The sequence below is a fragment of the Thermobia domestica genome, chromosome 14, assembly GCF_964235325.1.
Source record: "Thermobia domestica chromosome 14, izTheDome1.hap1.1, whole genome shotgun sequence".
In the NCBI taxonomy this organism is placed as follows: Eukaryota; Metazoa; Arthropoda; class Insecta; order Zygentoma; family Lepismatidae; genus Thermobia; species Thermobia domestica.
The window spans coordinates 82,831,660-82,853,182 of NC_137467.1; the positions used below are offsets into that span (position 1 = coordinate 82,831,660).

Here is a 21,523-nt window from a genome sequence, read left to right on the forward strand (position 1 = left end):
CCAGGATCGATGAAGTGTTCCTGGAACGGTGCGTAACAAGTAAATAACAGAGCTATATGACGGAATGCGAGGCAGTAAATCAAAACAAAATCCACACATATCATTGTTGATCAAAAAATACCTCAAAAGTCCCCTGAATGAAAAATGTATAGATATCAGCTATCAAAAATGCCTCTTAACATCACATATAATAGAAGGGATAGTTGATATTAAGAAAATGAAAATATAAGGTTTCCTAAGAAACCAATAGTGCAAAATGAACATCGCTTTACTGTATGTCCTTGTACGCATCGAATAGCACGGAAACAGAGTCAACAGTTTCAGGCTTTAGAGCATTTCTCCGTTCCTGAGTACTAAAATCTCTTTCAGTAGACGCACTAGAAGCAGGAATAACGAGACTGACGCGTTAATTTACACAATTTTGGTAATGTTTGTTCTTGTTGCTTCCACCACTGCAGTATATCTAGTTCTCTTACACATGATGACATGTTGAGGTAGATATCTACTTCATCATCAAATTCACCAGAGACTGAATGTCTATCTTCCCAATCCATTAGTTTATTCTTCTTGGTAGGTGGTTCCAAGTTATGCCAACTAGCCTAAAGGAGACGATGGTGGGAAATAAATGAAATAGTGGAGTAAATAAAGTGGAAGGAAACAGGAGAACGACGCGAACCCCCCACACGATGTTTGTCCAGCACAAAGTTCACTTGGCGAGAACTCGGATCAAACCAGGGACCCCATACACCAGAGGTGAACGCTCAACCACTGAGCCACCGTTCCAGGAACACCTAATCGACCCTGGCGATTTGGTGATTTATTTGATCATTATATTTTGTTATATTTGTAGCATCATACTATAAACAATACATGAACATGTAACACCATTCGATATTTGCCTTGCTATTTGAACATTACTACAAATTGCACTGATCTTATGAGCACGCCAGTTTATGGTTTTGCCCTCCGTGGTCCAATGGTAGCGTACCAAATTCTACTTACTAGGTCAAGTACTTGACTTTATCATACGTTCTTTAGGTAACTACGGCTCAGGCTGAATGGATGATGATGGGATGAATTGGTGGAAAGAAAACAGTGGGAGGAAGCGGGACCACCCCAGAAACTCCCATGCACACGATGTTTGTCCACAACAAAGCTCACATAGCATGAGCAGGGATTGATCCGACGACCTCTAGCACCAGATGTGAGTGTTTTTTCTATTGAGCCACTATTCTCCCTCGAAGATCAAGCATCGGTTCACATTCTACGCAGACCGGCCATAATAACTAGCATTTCTCAATTTTATTCTGTACTTAGAAGATAAATTCGGTACCACCAGACATGCCAACTCTGACGCGAAGTCGTAGCACTTGTAATAGTATTAGCAGTGGTCGTAGTAGTAATAGTAGAAGTAGTAATAGTAGTAGTAGAAGTAGTAATAGTAATAGTATTACCAGTACATCGCAGTCTTGAATAAAGAGTCAGTTTCCCAAACACATTACGATTAACATAGGCTGACAGTAAGACCGTACAAACACGGCAAAAATAGAGGTAGTGGAGGACATTAAAAAAACAAATAGGCTGACAACATTAGTTTCCGAACCGTCTTTCAGAGTATCCGGGCCGGCCCGGCTCGGCCCGGTTCGGCCCGAAATGTGCCCGGCCCGGTTCGGCCCGATTCGGCCCGAAATGTGCCCGGCCCGGTTAGGGCCCGGTCCAGTTTGATATTACTTGAAACGGGTCGGGCCGGGTCGGGCCGGGCACCGGGCCGAACCGGGCGCGCCCGGCCCGCGCAGGGCTCTGGTGGGAAGAGCACGCGGCTAGTAATTCAAAGGTTGGTGGGTCGCGTCTACCCTGGGATACATTTTTTTTTACTTGTTTAAAGTGTTTTTCAGACTCACCTTAATGTAAACACATTACGCATATAGGCGATTTAACATATTTTTGGGGAGAAATTTTGTAGTTCATTGACGCTTACGGTATGGAGAACATACCTAGAACATACTAGGCACGTTCCCCAGGTACATGTCAGGAATGTGCCTAGGGGTGGACATAGACTGTAACTATCACTTGCTATCCATGTGATTTCTCTCTCAGAGGAACATAAGGCACATGCTGAACACATTCCATGATAGGCATATGCCTGCTATGTAATTGTGCTGTTAGGACTATTGACACAACTTATGATTTATGTGATTCTACAACTTGATTCTGATCTTGCATAGTGTCAAAATCTATGATTCAACTGCAAATAATAATAATAATATATGTAACATGGTAAGTTACTAATGTATTCACATTCTGAAATAAGTCATGGGTCTCCTACAGAAAAGAATGCTGGGTACATCCCTGTACTAAAGCCAAACTCAATAAAGCTACGTGCAATTTGAACGCACGGAAATAACGTTTAATGTGTTCGAGTAGTAATACCAAACTGCCATGTGGCAGTCAGTCCAGAGATGGCGTGGATCAAAGAAAACTTAACCCATGACCCACGATGATCCATCACCCACCGAACCCACTCTGACCAACCAAACCCTGTCATCATCAACTCTAACCCATGATGCACACCTTCCTCTCCATTGACTAAAGAGTTTACACTTGCAATAAATCAAGGCTGTGAAATTATCGCTAGTTGGAGTTTGAATTTCTACGGTCAATCACTAAAGCACCGCTTTGTTACGCCGATCTAACATTTATAACATTATAAAGCGTTTGTCATGGGCCATTTTACGATGAATTTCAATTTAATTTCATATATAATTATTCCCTTGTTGAATTACAGATACTTTTAGGATGAAATAGGGTTAAATTTGAAATCTCAAACCAAGGTAAAGAAGGACAGCGTGACGGAAAAAATTGTAAACTTCTACTGTGTCTCGAAAGCCAGGTAGTAAATCCTATTGCCGAGACCGAAGTTCTTTTTTTCATTTAGATATACTCATCTCAGGTAAATAAAGACAAACAAATGAAAAAGGAAGGGAAAATGGAGGTCTTGAAATTAAAACGTAGACAAATTCACCAGTGTTCAGAAGATGCTGTCTACAATGCACTGAACAGAGTGGATCAGTGGATCAGAGTGGGTACGTTGGGTAGTTGGTCGCAGTAGGCCATGTTCTGTTGACCCACAACACTGATCCACTCACAAATCTTGACCCATTTGACCTATTTGACCCACGACCCACTGATCTACTCTATCTCTGGTCAGTTCTCGTGTCTGTATGTAGAAGTGGTTCCTCTTTCCCTTCAGAAATACAGTTGCAAAATAAATTAACATTTTATTTGGAGTGTTCACAGTGCATTTTCAGGAAACAAGCCGTTGTTGAGTTAGCATTTACTACTCTGAACTTCTCAAATGCATCTTTATAGGATACCGTTGCTACATGTCTACAGTACTTAACAAAATTTAATTTGTTCAAATCATTTCACGATGTCCTGTATTTTGATTTATCTATATCATGGCATTACTTAGACTAAGTGACCGTAAGCAATTCAGTTTATTTATATAACATCTTATAAATGTATTATTTTTCAGGTTGACGCCTCCTCTTTTAGCCTTAGTTGTCTATTACGCATATATCATGGAGCATCTAGGGTCAGGACCACTTTGGAACAATGTCATCAAGCAGAATGCCGATGTCTGCAAACAAGGTTATTGGAAGAATCTTCTTTATCTGCAAAACTACTTTGGTTATGAGACGATGGTAAGAGAAGCTTGTATCACTATTCATTAAGTTAATCTGTAACTGATCTACATTTTATTAGTTGTGCATTATTTTAACATTTTTACACTATGCCTTTAATACAGGGTTATTACAAATGACTGACCCGATTTCATAAATTCACTGTAGCTTTATTATTGTGACAAAACTTCAGATGTGTTGAAAAACTCAAAAAGAATTTTTGTGTTGCAGTTTCGCTTCTGATTTTTGCCACAAGAGTGCAGCAATGGGCATTTATTCAAGATGGCGAAAGGCGCAGAGAAAGCTCGTTGGAAAGCATTGTTGAGAGAGCTCTCAGTTCTGTTAAGTTTGTTGGTAGAGGAGACATAAACATTGTATCTTTCACATACCCCCCCCACACACACACACACACAAATCACAGAGGTCTAGGTCCGAAAAGTGTGGAGGCCATGACAGGAATTGCTGATCATTATCCCCCACCACGACCGATCCATCGGTTTGTCACGAACATCGAGATGGTAGTCAGGCATCTTGGTGGATCTCTGTTGAACTTCGTTCGGAAGTGTCGTTGCATTGTTAGGATATACTGATGTGAATGAAGCTCGTACGTAACGTAAGCTTTCTCTGCGCCTGTCGACATCATGAATAAATGCGCAATGCTGCATTCTCGTGGCAAAAATCAGAAGCAAATCTGCAATACACACACACACACATACAAAATTTTTTGAGTTTTTCAATACGTCTCCAAAATTTTGTGACAATATGTTTAATTTATATATATTGATGAAATCAGGTCGATCATTTGTAAATAACCCGGTAGATAAAGTATGCTAGGAACAAATTGAAAGGAGCAAATGATGTAAAAATTGTGTTTTCACAGTGAGAATAGTGGAATCTAATAAAGAGAAGGCTTTACAGGATTTACGCAAAATAAATCGAATAGCATGTTCATGCAATACTTAAGAGAACATCAGAAGATGCGAAAGAAGCTTCGCCACCTCCAAAGAGAAGAGTCTTATCACCAGTGATGACACGAGTCACTTAGGTTATGACTTTTGTCGAAGTTATTGGGGTTAGAATCTCGCTTCTCAGACCCGAATCTTTGAGCAGAAATCAACATAATTGACGACGTGTATACGAGGTACGCCTCAGATGTATCTCAGCTCGTAGTGGATTAATGGTGTTCACTACTCGAGATCCAATATTCACGTGTTTGATCGCGAGTGTGACGTTTCGTAATTAAAGTACCACGATTTTATTGCTTCTAATATAATTTCATATTTATTCATCTTCCCATTCTGAGAAATACTGAAGTGCTTCTGAAATCAGACTATACAAAAAGATTTAGCGTAACACTGATCTCAGTGGCATCTCTTATATTCTACATGCCAAGTTTCACAGGCTCGATCGATTAAATTTTGACTATTCTTCCTAAGCAAAATATTTAATCCTTCTTTTCTATTATTTTCAATCGTTTATACTTTGATAGAACTTGTAGTTATCTTTCAGTGCAATGTTTCGATACACAGAGACACATAACAAGAAAGAAAGAAACTTATAGAATTAGTGAGTAGACGGGGAGAGACAAGAGAGAATTTTCCTTGTTTGAATTACGTTAACGATCTCATAAGTACTCTCTATGTGTCTGACAAAGTTTCGTTGTCTGCGGGTCACTCTGGGTCACGGATATCTCTGGATCACCAAATCTTGTGGATCACGAATTTCATGGTCCGTTCCATTATAGCTTCCTACAGAAGACCAGAGATCAGCATTTTGAAACCTGTAGCCGAGCTCGTGTGGGCTCAGACTTACTATTCTCAATGAAGTCTCACTCATCATTCATAGAGAATCTCATGTTAGCTCAAACTTGCATTCGATCGAGCTCGAGCTGATTAGCTCAAATAAGACTCGCGCTTATTAACCTCGTTGCGCTCAATCTAATTGAACTCTGGCTCACTATTTACAGAACTCATGTTTGTATGGGATTCAATTTACTAATTGGGCTCCGATTTACTTTAACATCGGGCTTGCGAGTTTGAATCTCTCTTTAAAAGACATCAGCCGTCAACAAATGTAGTAATACATTAAAGCTACTGAGTAGAAGTTCTGCCCCTAAAGGAGTAAAAGGGGTACATCAAACTAACTGCACCGGAAAATATTACAATGGATAACAAAATTTATTAACAGAAAATACTGTTAAAATCCTTCAGCACTTTCCTAAAATTACAGCTTTTAAACCACAAATAAACGATGGCCTACTGTGATGGAAAGCAAGGATAGGAACGGCGGAAGCAGCCTTTAGCAGCAAGAAAAGTCTTTTTTTGTGAGACATTGAATAAAGAGTTGAGGAAAAGACCCATAAAATGCTTTGTGTGTATGTATGGATCAGAAACATGGGTCAGAAACATGGTATTGTACTGTATGGGTCAGAAACATGGATATTACGCAAGAATGATTAAAAACGACTGGAAGCTATCGAAATATGTATGTGGGGAAAAATGGAGAGAATAAGTTCGATCGAGCGGAAAACGAATGAGAAGGTCTTAGAAATGGTAAGCGAGAAAAGAACAATTTTAGATATTGTTAAGAAGAGGAAGAGAAACTATTTGTGTCATTGGCTAAGAAGAAACTGTATCATGAGAGACGTGCTAGAAGGTGTGGTAGTAGGAAAGAGAGGGAGGCTACAGTTGGTGAACGATAGCAAAACAGAAAATCATACGTGAAAACGAAAAAGTTAGCGGAAGACCGTGGAACATCGAAGCTTCGCAGTTGCAGCAAGTAACCTGCCAATAATGGTAAAATACCTGTGATGATAATGATATTGTGTTGGGCTTCAATACAAAGGTCATAACAAATAATAGAATATTTCCATATGAAATATTCTTCAAAGCAGAAGTTTCAGAATCAGACATACTACAAGAAACATTGCGATCTTCAAGTCTCAATATCTTGAATTTCACAGATTAGTTCGTAACAAAGCTAGTCATAAAGTCTTCGGCATCAAAACTACCATGGCAGTCAAAGAATCCATTACAGGTACCTCCTGACTTACGTAATAAATATCGAAAATTACAACTATTAGTAAGCTCGAACATGCTTACGGCTCCGGCATTTGACATCCATTGAGTTTGCCACGACTTACGTAATATATTTTCCTAAATAAAAGAACATACCCATATAGAAAAGAAGAATCTCCTACATCATGTGAAACTCCATTCCTGTCTATATTAATTTGAATCCACAGATCCAAAAACACATAATAGGCGAGTGTAAAGTTAGAGACAACGCTTACGAGGGTGACCACTTGTGAACAGGGTAACCAAGGTTGAAGCAAGTCCACTACTCAGACAAGGCCAACAGGGGAGCAAGGCCACTACTACAAATGATGATAGCGCTCTTCTAAGCACTTATACAAAAAAAAAAAAAAAAAAAAAAAAGATCTCGTGGGCTCGTGACTTAAAACTTGAATGGTTAATGTACATATTGTGACAGGAAGTCTCTTAATTTAAAGGTTATTTACAAACAAAATAACTCCCATATGCAAATCTCAAAAATGCAAAAGATAAAAACGACAGACTCGATTTACAAATTTGCATCGACCTATTTTACCTGCCCAGACTTAAAAACCTCTATACCTCAAGTTGTTTTATATATACACGTTATCAATTTTTTTATCTATTACACAATACTGGGGAACATTACGAGCTTCATAAAATGTGATTGAGTTGAGTTGAGTTGATTTTGAGTTTATCGTCCCGTTCAGCAGCGAGGCTATATGTGACGTGGACCTACTGATTAACGTGGAATCCGAACCACATGAGCTCCCGCCGGGAAAAATGTGATTGAAGAAGCATCCCACACTGTTTCTTCCACTCTCGCCAGATGAACATCGAATCTGGCAAGACTGCTGTTTACGAGCTAGACGAAGTATTTTGTTACTTGTTTGGATCTGATATTATATTATAACAATATAAAATTTAATTTCAATTTTATGAATATATACAAGGTAAGCCCATCAAGAAATCAAATATTTAAAAATAACCAATCCCTTAAAAATGGTACTGCAGTATGACAACACTGAAAAGACACTGAAAAGAGATAGTGTCTGATGGAGCCAAAGTGTTAGTTGGTGAAACTGTCACACGTATGTAGTTTTTAAATGTGAATGTATTGTTTTGCTCAGCAAATAGTTTGTTTGTGAAAAGGCCTAAATCTATGTTTCTGAACAATGCCTGTTGAAACCGGTTTCATGCAATTTGTATCCAAGTAACCTTACAACAGATGCAGACAGTGTAAAGTCGTCGTATGAAACACGTGCATCGAAATAGAGTAACTTTTAACATCATCTTTATTTACAAGTTGAATAACGTTTAAGATGATATTGACATTCTATGATAATGCAACAATATCAAGACCTAAGGTGCATCAACGGTATATCCGTTTCAAATGGGACTCCAAATGTTGAAGATGATTCAAGGCCAGAACGCCCTTGCACGTAAAGAGATGAGAAAATGTAGATAAACTTCATGCACTGGTGAGAGCTCAGACCTCTTGTTAACCATGCTTCAGATAAACAAACACAAAAAGAAGTATTAGGTTAATTTTAACCAAGGACCTGAATATTAGGACAATCTGCTTGTTTTGCAAAATGCTTCGCATGCGGACTGAACAACGAGTGCTGCGAAAAGTTGATTGCTATGGCAATACAGGACAATAACCTCTTAAAAAAGTGTATCGTGGCGGGAGATGAAACCTGATGCTCATAGTATGACCCAAAAACAAAGCACCAGAGCATTGTCTGTACAGTAATGCCTTGTTAAACATTCAGGGCAATGCTAAGTCACCCAGCATATTCTTCAGACTTATCAAATACTTTTTTCTTTCTTTTTCGTTTCTCTCAAGCTCAAGATAGGCATGAAAGATGTTTGCAAACGTCACGCACATTAAATCAAATGTTACGCGAATTTTACGAACACTTATTATCGATAACTACCCTCAGTATTTAGATAGAAGATCTGTACAAGCGCTGGACAAAGAGTATTGCCTCCTCTGGTTATTATTTGTAAGGAGATAAATTTATCTGAATGTGAACATTTCTTTCAAGAAAATAGTAAGTTCGATTTCATCATGGGTGCATCTTGTATATACAGTAGCCTTGTAGAGACTAGGTACTAGGTAGTTGCCTTGTTTTTCTGTTAACAGTAATACATTTACATTTAGGTAGAGGACTTTTGTAAACTTACAAAAAGAGGAACTTTTTATTATAGAGAAATTCAGCCAGCAAGAATAAGTAGACATTTCTTTAAGTGTAGTATTTAATTAAATTTATTTCAAAGTGGCTAATATAATATATTTTCATTCTGAATTTCCAGTGTGCGTTACACACTCATCAACTGGCATTAGATTCTCAACTGTTCTTAACGGCGCCTATTCTCACCTACGTTCTGTGGAGATGGCCAGTGTGGGGATTTCTGCTACTACTATTCCTAAATGTCGTCTCTACAACGTTTCGTTATGTTGCCACGTTCGTTAATGAACTATCACTTGTCTTTTACCATGGAGTCAGGTACGTATAGCAATTTTCTACCATAAAGAGTAATGTATAAAAAAATACGAGGCACATGTCAAAAAAAGAGCCAATTTGTTGCTGCAAAGAATAAAATAACAAAAAATAAAATTTTATTGTTGATTCAATACAAGTATATACCTTGCTTATTTATCTAAATAGTTACTAGAAAGCTCTAACCATTTTTGGTAGAGTGGCTCAAACTGTCGTAGACTTTCTGTGTAGAAATCTGTCGCCCGCCCGCCATAGGCGGAGCCATCTAGGAATTGTCTGCTGGGGTAGCAGTGGGGGCAAACCTTTTGGTCGTTCTCGGAGTTCTTGGTAGATGGCCATCTTATAAGTGACATTTTTATTTTTTGTCAAAAAGTTGGGGGGCAATGCCTCTCCATGCCCCCCATAACTCCGCCCATGCCGCTCGCCCATGTAAAGTGGGCTTTGTGGTGGACAAACTCCGCGTGTGTTGGTTATCTCCTGGTTCCCTCGTTTGCTCCAACTTTCCCCATTCCACTATTTCATTCATTCTCATCATCATCGTCTCTTTTAGCCTACAGACCGTAATCGTATGAAAAGCTAAAAGACTTCATTGCCGCCCGGGACTTAAACCAGTCAAGAATTGATGTCTGGAAAATATCACTGCCAGTGAAATGTTGTCAGGTGAATGAACAATAATAAATAAATAAATAAATAAAAGATCATTAGGGGTGAAATCGGAACTCTATAATTGATGATTCAAAAGTTCCTCTGAATTTTTGAATTGTGTCAACAGCACGGGCAGTTGTGTATGTCTGAGTGTTGTGCAACTTCACACTGACAATCATACCTATGTTACAAGCTTTTGCACACTTGCAGCTTCGACAGTATTGCCAGTTCCATTTTAAAAATCGTCCTTTTTTGATATGTGCCTCATAATCTATAGTAATCAAATTGTATGGAAAGAAAACTTATCGAATATCCGCGTTTAATTTTGCTTGAATCTAACATGTAGTAAAACTTGTTAACTTAAGAAGTTATTATATTAAATTTCGTAAGTGTCTGTACTCTGCAGTCATGCACCCCAACTGGTGTTTAGCAAAATTTTAAAATAAGTCTATCTTGTATACCTATAAATCTAGACTCTATGCGACGCATTTAATTAGAGAGTTATAATAATTAGAAATTTCTTTATACATTAACTGTGTCTATAGGTGTGTCCGTCATGGAGACACATCATCTCAAGAACTATCCGACGGATTGAAATCAATTCTGGCCAGGAAGTCAATGGTTAAATATAGAAATCATGTTCGTTGGTGGATATGATCCATCTAGTTGATCCCAAGATATGAACAATCAAAAATCGCTTTCCCATGTACTTAATGGGAAAATTATGGGTACCATCTTTACTTGATAGACTAGCTGCAGTGATGTTGAGATTAGCATGTTAGTATAATGCTCAGGATATAGCATACTAATTTGTTTGTGCACTACAGCTCTAAAATGAAGCTAAATGACTTGACAAATCTAAATACTTGAATATTTTCTATCTTCAAACATTCATTCATTCATCTTACTTAAGTTTTTGAGAGAATAGTAGAGGGCAAGGGGAAATACAAAAGTTCAAACTTCAATATTCGCGTTATGTACACGGTGGCAAACCAAACTTCTTCACCGTGGTGTACACCGTGACACTCTTAGTTTTATTAATAACTGTAAAGCAAGTGATAACCAGTACAAAGTGTTAAGTTATATACATGCACACTCAACAAGTCTGTCAGGCACTAGTAACCCGTGGCCTGTAAACGAAATAGTGGAAATATCAAAAGCATGTGAGCAGATCCAGACGTATTCCCTACTCCCGAATGGCACTTCAATATTTAAAAAAGACGGACAAGAAACTTCGAGATGTGTCCAGAAAGCAAGTGCTCCATAAACCGTACCTCGAATTTTCTTGTCCGTAAATAAGACAAGCCGTATTACCATTCGTATAAAGTAGGTTAAGTACAAGGTTCAATTCAAATAAATTTCGAAATTTATCACCCAAATCCCGAAATAACTTTGAAATTGGCAAGATATAAGTATAAAATCGTTATCCTTGTATCAAAATTACAATATTTTTTTTTTAAAACTTTTCTCATTTAGGTTTTTACAGCGATTTTTCAAAATTTCTTTACATAGTGCTCAATTTTCTTAACTTGCCTACTTTACACACTACCTGTGTTACCAACTTTACACACGAACACGAGAAATATAAACTGCTATCTCACTCAAATTCTTTAATTAAAATTTTAGAGAGATACAGAGCACAGTGATACTCTTCATCTGAATAATAAAGTTTCATTTTCATTTAAGTACTAATTTTAACATTCTTAGTTATTGCACAGCTGTATCTCTGATATACGAGTAGAGTAATTAATATTTTGTAGAGTATTTTCTTGTAATTTTGGAAGTCTTCTTAGTAAATTCTTCTAGAAGTTTCAAAAACTTTCTTCCAAAATCTCCAGGAAATGTGTTTGAAGAAATTGAGAGAGAGCAGAAGTGGATGCAGCTAGTATTGGCTAAGAACTTCGATTTTATATGAGCCACAAACACTTCCCATTTCGTAAACATGAGTATCTCTGGCCTATGAACTTTTTTTTCAGTGACAGAATAGTTTAAAGTAAAAAACGGATACGTTAATGCAACTGTACTAATGAAAGCTTCGTGAGGCAAATTCAAATTGTAATTTATTATATTAATAATCGAAAATTCCATGAGAAGAACCCCTCCCGAGCCTCCAATATCTTTTACAATATATGGCCAATGTTGAAAGGTCCAGAAACAGAAGGGGGAGAGCGTTTTGTTTTACACTGTTTAGTTATTTGGCTATATGACTGTAACTAATATTGAAAAGGTCACAAACGTAGTTGCCCCTAAAAGGATTAAAATTTCGGAGTCATGTGACCCATTTCACATGAGCTTACAACAGTCGTCTTCCTTGTAAATCAACAGATACTACTCCTGAAATACCCGTAAGAACTTTCCGGTCGTATTCACACGTGATACAACCTAGGCATCGTATTCGTTACCATAAACTAGTAACATCCTTCTGTATTCAGATGTTCATAGTAATATCATAATACCTTATCAATGTTATATACATCTGTTTATAACATTTAGAGTCAGTGATCATGATAATTGAACTTTTTCTGGGGCCTTGCAATGGCCAAAACATTTATTTCTCTCAGCAAATGAATAGCTAGACTTGTGTTTTGTTGTAGAAAATTTTTTATTAAGAAACCAGTTTTAATTCTTCCCTACCATTATAAGAAAATTATCAAGTTATTATTATAAATCTATGTATAATAATTTACATGATCGAGGTTATTTTCGTAGGATTTTTCTTTTCCTGTTAGTTTTAACTTTTGTGTTTATTTTCTTTCTTCGGGTTTTTGTAAATTAACACTTTCTCCTTTGTTCGTCATCTATTTGATATCGTGAACATTAACTCTTGCATATTGATGATTTTACCTATGATTTTGAGGAGACGTTGTAAGAGTTTACGAGAAATGGTACAGGGCTATCTATTGAGCTTTGTTTCTACATTGCTTTTTACAGTAAGGGGGCAGACTACTAAATATTTTCCAAAGCTAGCAATTTTTCTTTTGCCCGTTTTTCATAAGTGTAAAGAGATAATTAAATGTAACTTACCACGTTATTCTACACCCGAAAATACGAACCGAAAGAATTTTTAGTGTTGTCATCTATAGAAATTACAGTGTGGCCAGTATATGAAAATGAAATGAAATCTTTAAGTTTTACGTCCCACGGTTATGCCGGTTAGGCTAAAGGAGACGGTGATGATGAGTGATGAATGAAATGGTGGAATGAAGAAAGTGGAAGGAAACGGGAGAACCCCGAGAAAACCCACGCACACGGCCAGTATATGAATTATCCAAAAATCTAGGTTAAACCAGCGACTAGAAAAATTATCTCAACGGTAATTGATGACTTATCATGGTGTCTCTGCTCCTTGTTAACTACTTTTTAAATAATATTTGTACTTATTTTGTAATAACTTATTTATTTTGTAATACCTTACAAAATTATTACAAAGTTATTACAAAATAAAACAAATATTATTTAAAAAGTAGTTAACAAGGAACAAAGACAGCATGATAAGTCATCAATTACTGTTCAGTTCATTTTTCTAGTCGCTGCCTTAACCTAGATTTTTGGGTAATTCAAATTCTGGTCACATTGTAATTTCTATGGATAACAACACTGAAAATTCTTCCGATTCCTATTTTCAGGTGTGGAATAACATTATCTGTGCTAAGTTACATTTCATTATCTCTTTTCACTTACGAAAAACGGGCAAAAGAAAAATTGTTAGCTTCGTTGTATTTTCCATTCTTTATATAATAATAATAATAATAATAATAATAATAATAATAATAATAATAATAATAATAATAATAATAATAATAATAATAATAATAATAATAATAATAATAATAATAATAATAATAATTATTATTATTATTATTATTATTATTATTATTATTATTATTATTATTATTATTAACTAACTAACTCTATGGCCTATGGAACCCGGAGGTTCAATGCCGCGTTCACAAAAGCTCTCCACTGACTTCTATCCTTAGCTAATTGCATCCAGTTTCTACTTTGTATTCCTATCTCTGCGAGATCCATCTTAATATTGTCCTCCCATCTGCGCCTAGGTCTTCCTAATGGTCGTTTTCCGATTGGTCTTCCAGTCAAGACTTTGAAAGCGTTTCTACTTTCTTCCATTCTAGCTACATGACCCGCCCACCCAGGCCCGTGCTGGCCCACCGGGACACCGGGACGTGTCCCGGTGCGCCCTCCGAAATATCACAGTATAAATAAAGGTACAAGTTTTTAGTAATAAATTCTTACAGTTTTATTGGTAAAGGACCTGTGAAAGGTGCAGTGCGCCCTTTACATTAGGCGCCCTTCCGAGACCACATCAAAGATGAACGATTTTATTTACTCTTCTGTATAGCACAGTTCTGTACAATAAATACACACAATTACTGTTGGCGAAGAACCCGTGAAAGATACAGTGCGCCCTTTACATAAGGCGCCCTACAAAACATCACATTATAGATAAGTGGTTTTAGTTATCCTGTATACGAGCTTTGTGTAATAAATACAAGTACTTGACTGGTACTACAGTACCTGTGAAGAATACAAGCGCCCTTTACATAAGATGCCCTGCGAAATATCACATTATTGTTTTCTATTTTATTCTTCTGTATTTCAGTTTTGTATTATGAATTCATACAGTTGCTATTGGCAGAGAACAGGTAAAGAGTACAATCACTTACAAAAATATTATAAAGTTATATATCTATGAAACGAAACAATGTGATACATCAAGAATAGTTCGGATAGTCAAACGTACGATTCATTTATGTAATACTACACTGACACTAGTCTCTAATTTACGATTTTTACGGCATCGAAGCTTTCACAGTCTTAATATGCATCCATATATCCGAGCATATTGATTGTTCCTGTGTGTTTTAAAGCAGTGTCCGGATAATCAGTACCTTTTGTATTTCTGAAATATAGCTGTATTAATTTCTATAAAATGTGGTCTTCCTGTCACCACGGCACGGCGCGTCCTCAGGTTGTGGATCGAGCAGAAGGCCTCTGGGATATAGAGGTTAGCTGCGAATATACTGAGTAAGTAGTCGCGGACAGACAAGGGGTGATAATCCAGTTTGAGAATTTGGTATGAGGCTAACAACCTCACCCTGTAAAAAAAGAATTGTTCAGATAAGTTCGCAGAATCCTCTGATCAGAACTGATAACTTGGCACGAACTCAGCAAAGTAAAATCGACATGAGATCTGGAACATGAAATATAAGAAGTTCCTTCGTGATTCTCCGCGACAAATCGAAGAAGCGCGGACGAGAATGAAGTCCTGGCTACTACGCGTGGTAGCTTCAATACCCCGACTCTAGATATATCTTTCGACTCGACGAAACCCTGCCACCAGTGGCACACTAGCGGCAGTCCTTCAACGCGCGTTAAAAATTGTAAAAAATGAGTTTAGAAATAGAGGTTGGACCTAGTGGGATATCAGGAAGTTAGTTGAGAAGGAAATGGAGGAGTCAAGTCGGGAAATTTTACGTGCTTTTACGGGGAACAAATTAAAAATTACCAACTAGAAACAGGGCTTTCCGTTCACAATAGGCAATTACATAGGTTGAATTTGTTAATGATAGATTTTCTTTTACTTCCCTTAAGGGTCTGTGGTGTAATATTATTGTTTTAAATGCACATGCCCCAACAGAAAATAAGGATGGCGATTAAAAAAAATACAGTTTTTACGAAAGAATAGAACGGGTATTTGATCATCTCCTGCAATATCATATGAAAATTCTGTTAGGCGGTTTCAATGCGAAGGTAGGACGAGAGGGTATTTTCAAACCGATTATAGGGAATAAATGTTTGCATAAGGAAGATTGTGACAACGGCGTTAGACTCGTGAACTTTGCAATATCCAGAAACCTTATCGTGAAGATTACAAAATTCCAACATCGCGAATTTCATAAATATACTTGGACTTCTTTAGATGGAAAAACACATTCAAACTGATCATGTTTTAGTAGACAGAAAAGAACAGTCTAGCACAACTGATGTTCGGTCTTTCAGAGGAGTTGATTGTGATAGTAAGAGGGAGACAATCGTTGAATAAAGGAAATATTCAATATCTGAAAACGGAGCGGTTTATTTTATTTTATTTTTTTTTAAACGAGGAGAGTCAGGTGAGAGGGGAGCCAGATTGAAGTGTCGAATAGATTCTCGGTTTTAGAAAGTTCGGAGTGCAATAGTGTTCAAGATACTTGGTTGAAATGAGAGATAACATTAAAATTTCAGCAAAAGAAATATTGGGTCACACAGAAATACGTAGGAACAAACCATGGTTCAACCAGGAATGTACTAAAGTAGCAGAGAAGAGAAAACAGAAGAAACAGCGTTGGCTACAAAATCCGAACGACTTTTGAAAGTTAAAATTAATTAACTTGAAGATAATAGTGAAAACAAAAACATTCGGGACATGTATAAATGCATCAACGAACTTAAGAAAGGCTATCAACTTCGTGCATATATATTAAAGAAACCTAAAGGAGCAGTTCGCACTGATACAGATAGCATCTTAAATAGGTGGACAGATTTCTTTGACGATTTGCTTAACACATTGCCAAAAATTAATGGGGGTGGAGAAAGTGAAATGCATGCAGCATAACCGTATATTCCAGAACCTAACCAGACAGAAATAGAAATCACTATCAAAAAAAAATTAAACACACATCTCCGGGTGTAGACGAAATTCTGGTTGACTTAATTTTAGCTGGAGGGGAAAAATTATAGAGCAAGATACACAAACTAATTCTCCTTATCTGGAACAATGAGGAATTACCACAAGAATGAAGAGAATCAATCATTGTTCCAGTTCAGAAGAAAAGCAACAAAAAAGATTTAATAATTATGGAGGCATTTCTCTTCTGTCAACATCCAATAAATTCTGTTAAACATTGTATTATTCTAATGCCACATTGACTTGATCCCTAGTCTTCCGTTGCAAGCGCTGCTATCGGCTGAAGGAATTTCACTCCCTTTCTCTCGCTTAGCAACAGCTGAACCCTTATTGGCTCAACGCGTGGGTGTGTGAGGGTGTGAGCTTTAGTTCACATTTTGCCACGGCTCAAGACATTTTGGCAGCACAATAGCAAGATTGACTCCATACGCAGATGAAATTATTGGAGATTATCAGCCCGGATTTAGGTAAAATCGATCAACTATCGAACAGATATTTACCATTCGACTAATACTTGAAAAGAAATGAGAAAATACAACATCCTGACACATCAATTATTGATTTTAGACTCTGGTAGGAGGGAAACATTGTACAACATGCTTACAGAATTTGCAATACCGGAAAAGGTAGATTAATTAAGATATGTTTAAATGAATCCGAAAGTAAGGTTCGAGTAGGGAAATTCTTGTTCACGAGCTTTCACGTTGAGAATGACCTGAAACAAGGAGATGCGTTGTCGTCATTATTATTTAACTTTGTTCTGGAGAACACTATAAGGAAAATCAAAGATAGCAATTATGTTCTAGAGCTGAATTGTATTTGCCAGGTTATGGCGTATGCTGATGATGTAAATTTAATAGGGAATGATAGAACAATAGAAAGGAATGCAGAAATCTTAATTAACGCTTGCAGGGACATAGGCTTAAAAGTAAATGCAAAGAAAACTAAATAAATGGAAGTTTGTTAGGATTGTAATACTGCATTTTATGGATGCGTTAAAATACCAAATAATATTTTCTTTCGACAAAGTGGATACTTTCAAATATCTAGAATCATTATTAACAGACCAAAACCATAATCACTAAAACAATTTATGTCAACTGAAAGCGGGGATTTCGTGCTATTATTCAGTTAAAAATCTTTTGTTGTCGCTAATTCTGTTGAGGAGTTTGTAGCTCAAAATATAAAACGATAATCATGCCTGTTGTGCTGTATGGTTGCAAAACATGGTCACTGACTCTGAGGGAAAATCGCAGACTGAAAGTATTTGAAAACAAGATTCTTAAACCAATATTCGAACTCCAAAAGGAACGGGAATGGCGAAAGGAAACTTCATAAGGAGGAACTGCATCATTTTATACCGTTTACCAAACATTGTTAGGGTCATCAAGTTTAGGAGGCTCAAATGGTCAGGTTATTTAGCCAGAATGGAAGAAATTAGAAACGCTTTCGAAGTTGTAAAGGAAATCCAAATAGGAAAACGACCGTTAGGAAGACCGAGGCGCAGATGGGAGGAAAATATTAAAATGGTTCTCGCAGAGATTGAAATATAAAGTAGAAACTGGGTTCAGTTGGCTAAGGACGGAAATCAATTGAGAGCTTTTGTAAAGGCGGCAATGAAACTCCTGCGCCCATTGGCGTGCTATATTAAGTTGTTGATACATTTAGCTTTTTTTTATTTGACAGAAATAGGCCTATTATTACAGGAACTAAAAAGTTTTTCTGTAGTAAAGAAGATTTCGATTCGAGGTTAGCTATTTACGTTAATACTAAAACAAATTTGGTGGTGATTTTGATATTAAGTGGCACCCATACTTTCTTTCAAAGTCTCTCTTTCCCCCCTCTCTCTCTCCCCCTATATATATATATATATATATATATATATATATATATATATATATATATATATATATATATATATATATATATATATATATATATATATATTCCTGTTTGTATGGGCGCCCTTTTAGTTGACTTGTCCACCGCCCTCATTAGTATCCCAGCACGGCCCTGCGCCCACCTAAGCCTCTTAGACTTGACGACCCTAACAATGTTGGGTAAACCATATGTAGTTCCTCGTTATGAAGTTTATTATTATTATTATTATTATTATTATTATTATTATTATTATTATTATTATTATTATTATTATTATTATTATTATTATTATTTCAAATTCTTGGCCTCTGGACATAGGAATATATCCACTTGGTTTGTACCGTACATATCTACAGTGAACAGTGAATACGAACAGCATTAGCTTAAAGTGCGAAAAAAATATATGTAGATTTAGAAAATAAAAAAAAACTTTTGTTGATTAAAATTGATGAAATAACACCATATCTGAATAAAAAGGAAGCCCGGCACCTCTACCACTTCGTATATTTGAGAATACTTGGTGGTGTAATTCAGTTACTGTAAACCCACCGCCCTACTCGCCCTGTTTGAAAGGTGACGGATGGTGTTTGAAAAACACTGTTATTAAGCGACATGAATCTTAATGCCCCTTTCACATTATCCGGCGATTTGCCGGATCCGGTTCCGGCGAATTGCCGGACGAGGTAGAAAGACATTGCAAGCAATGAAGCTCTTCACATATGTCCGGCGGTCGCCGGACATTCATCCGGCGAGCAAAAACAGCCGGATCTCCCTGCTAGAATCCGCCGCGGCAAATCGCCGTGTATAGCCAAGCGGGACATTACAAGCAATGAAGCTCTTCACATATACGCGGCAAACTACCGGATGGGTGTTGGGGGAGGAAGCAAGTGTTGCCAGGAAAGAGCAGAAAGTGGCTGCTATAATATGGGAGCGTGTAGTTTTGTGTGTTATGTGGAGTGTGTTTGTGTATGTGGTTATGTTCCAGCCCAGTACATCTGGAGTAATTAACCAAACCTGTATATACAATACACGGGGAAAGATGACATGTAAAATTAATTGAAAACTACCAATACTACCGAAGTGTCGAAATCAATATAAATTATTATTTTTCTATGTAATAGAAGATTGGGAGATGTCCGTGTAGCACTGGACAAATGACCTTCTATAAATTTGTAGTGACCCAAAATTGAAATATACACTATCAAATATTTCAGCAATACAGTCTTTTGCTATATATTTATGTACTATTTTGCTATGCAAAGCAAGAGAGAATTCATGATGTGATATTTGATAAATATACCGTACTGCTGTATATTTTATAATTATCTGGCTGAAATTTCTTGAATAGTCCTCTGAATTCAGAGACTAGAGCAGTGCTTTAAAGAGACTTGAGTCAATAGTCAGAACGCTTAAAACAAAAGAATAAACCCGAAATAGTATAATAATAATAATAATAATAATAATAATAATAATAATAATAATAATGATAATAATAATAATAATAATAATAATAATAATAATCTAATATAAATAAAATAAAGAGTTTATGTGTCTGTCTGTCTTTGTGCGGCCTAGGGACCATACGAGTGGACTGAAAGTTACCAAAATTTGGTCACGGGTACCTTGGTCCAGGCTCCAGATCAAACCGATGCGGTTTTTTTTTTTCCAAAATTCGAACCAGGAGGTCTCAGGAGGACGTTTACCAGGACATGTAAAAGTAGTAGAAAATGAACGATATTAGTGTCAAATCTATAGTTTTCGCGGTCGCTGAGATCAATGGTAACACTACCATTAGCGATGACTTCAGCCACCATTTGTATGCGGGCCGGGGATCACCAGAGGGGGGGGAGGAATGTAAAAATAATCGAAAATAACCGATATTAATGTCAAATCCATAGCTTTCGGGGTCACTGAGCTCAATGGTGAAACTCAAGATAGCGTTTACTTTCACATTTAGTCCCCATCAGCTAAGGAACTTGGGCCAGGAGATCACCGAGACATGTAAAAAAATAATCCACAATGACCGATATTAGTGTGAAATTCACAGTTCTGAGATAAATGGTGATACTTTCATTAGCGATGATTTTCAAATTCAGCTATCATTGTATGCGGGCCGGAAGTCACCGGGCTGGAGAATTGCGAGACATGTAAAAATAATCGAACATGACCAATATTAGTGTCAAATCAATAGTTTTCGCTGTCGCTGAGATGAATGGTGATTCTCCCAACGTGTTGACTCCCCAATACAGCCCCCGTCGACTGGGAGCCAGAGGCGTTGTTTTTTCAAAATTGGAACCAGAGGATCACAGAGGCGTTTACTTTCTATGTAAAAGTAGTAGAAAATGACAGATGTTAGTGTCACATTCATAGTTTATGCGGTATCGGCTGAAGACCAGAGGCGATTTTTTTACAATTCGAACCAGGGAGAGGTCTCAGGGGGCGCTTACCGGGACATGTAAAAGTAGTAGAAAATGACCAATATTTGTGTCGAATTCATATTTATCGAGGTCGCTCAGATGTATATTGATACTCCCGATAGTGTTTACGTTCAAATTCAGCCCCCATCGGCCTTCCCAATGAAAACACGTACGTTGTTGGATATATATTTACACAAAATGTATCTAATTTTAGAAATGTTTCTTAATTCTTCTCTCATTGTTCAGTTTGTTTACATTGATATTTTATCTGAGCCGTGCGAAGAACGGACATAACAGCTATTAATAACAATAATAATGCCTACAGACCAGTCTTGGGGTCAGTGGCTGAATGTTGGCTTGAGATTCTCGGATAGACCTCAACGGTTGACTATCCTGAGAGGACTTTAGCCTGGTTTTCTCAATCACAACAGTTGAATACCGGAACGGTATTTTAAATATCCAGAACCGGGCCGCTATTTTGCCCAAGTTTATCAATTGTGGAAACAGTATAGAAAAATGTCTTCCAAATTACCGCTTCTCTAATAAAAAGTCCACATCTTTTCTGTATGTGGCAGGTTCTCTCATTCGGTAACAAACAGGCCCGTATCCACGGGGGGCTAGGGGGGCCAGGCCCCCTAAAAGTTTCACG

General features: G+C 37.1%; 1 protein-coding gene across 1 annotated transcript in view; it reads left to right on the forward strand.

The window, feature by feature from the left end:
- The window catches only part of LOC145669887 (nose resistant to fluoxetine protein 6-like), a 193,899-nt gene that overhangs the window by 105,248 nt on the left and 67,128 nt on the right, over nt 1-21,523 (forward strand). Inside the window, exons 8-9 of the mRNA XM_081738234.1 lie at nt 3,536-3,704; nt 9,056-9,249. Coding sequence (XP_081594360.1) covers nt 3,536-3,704; nt 9,056-9,249 — 363 coding nt within the window. The remainder of the gene's footprint in view (nt 1-3,535; nt 3,705-9,055; nt 9,250-21,523) is intronic.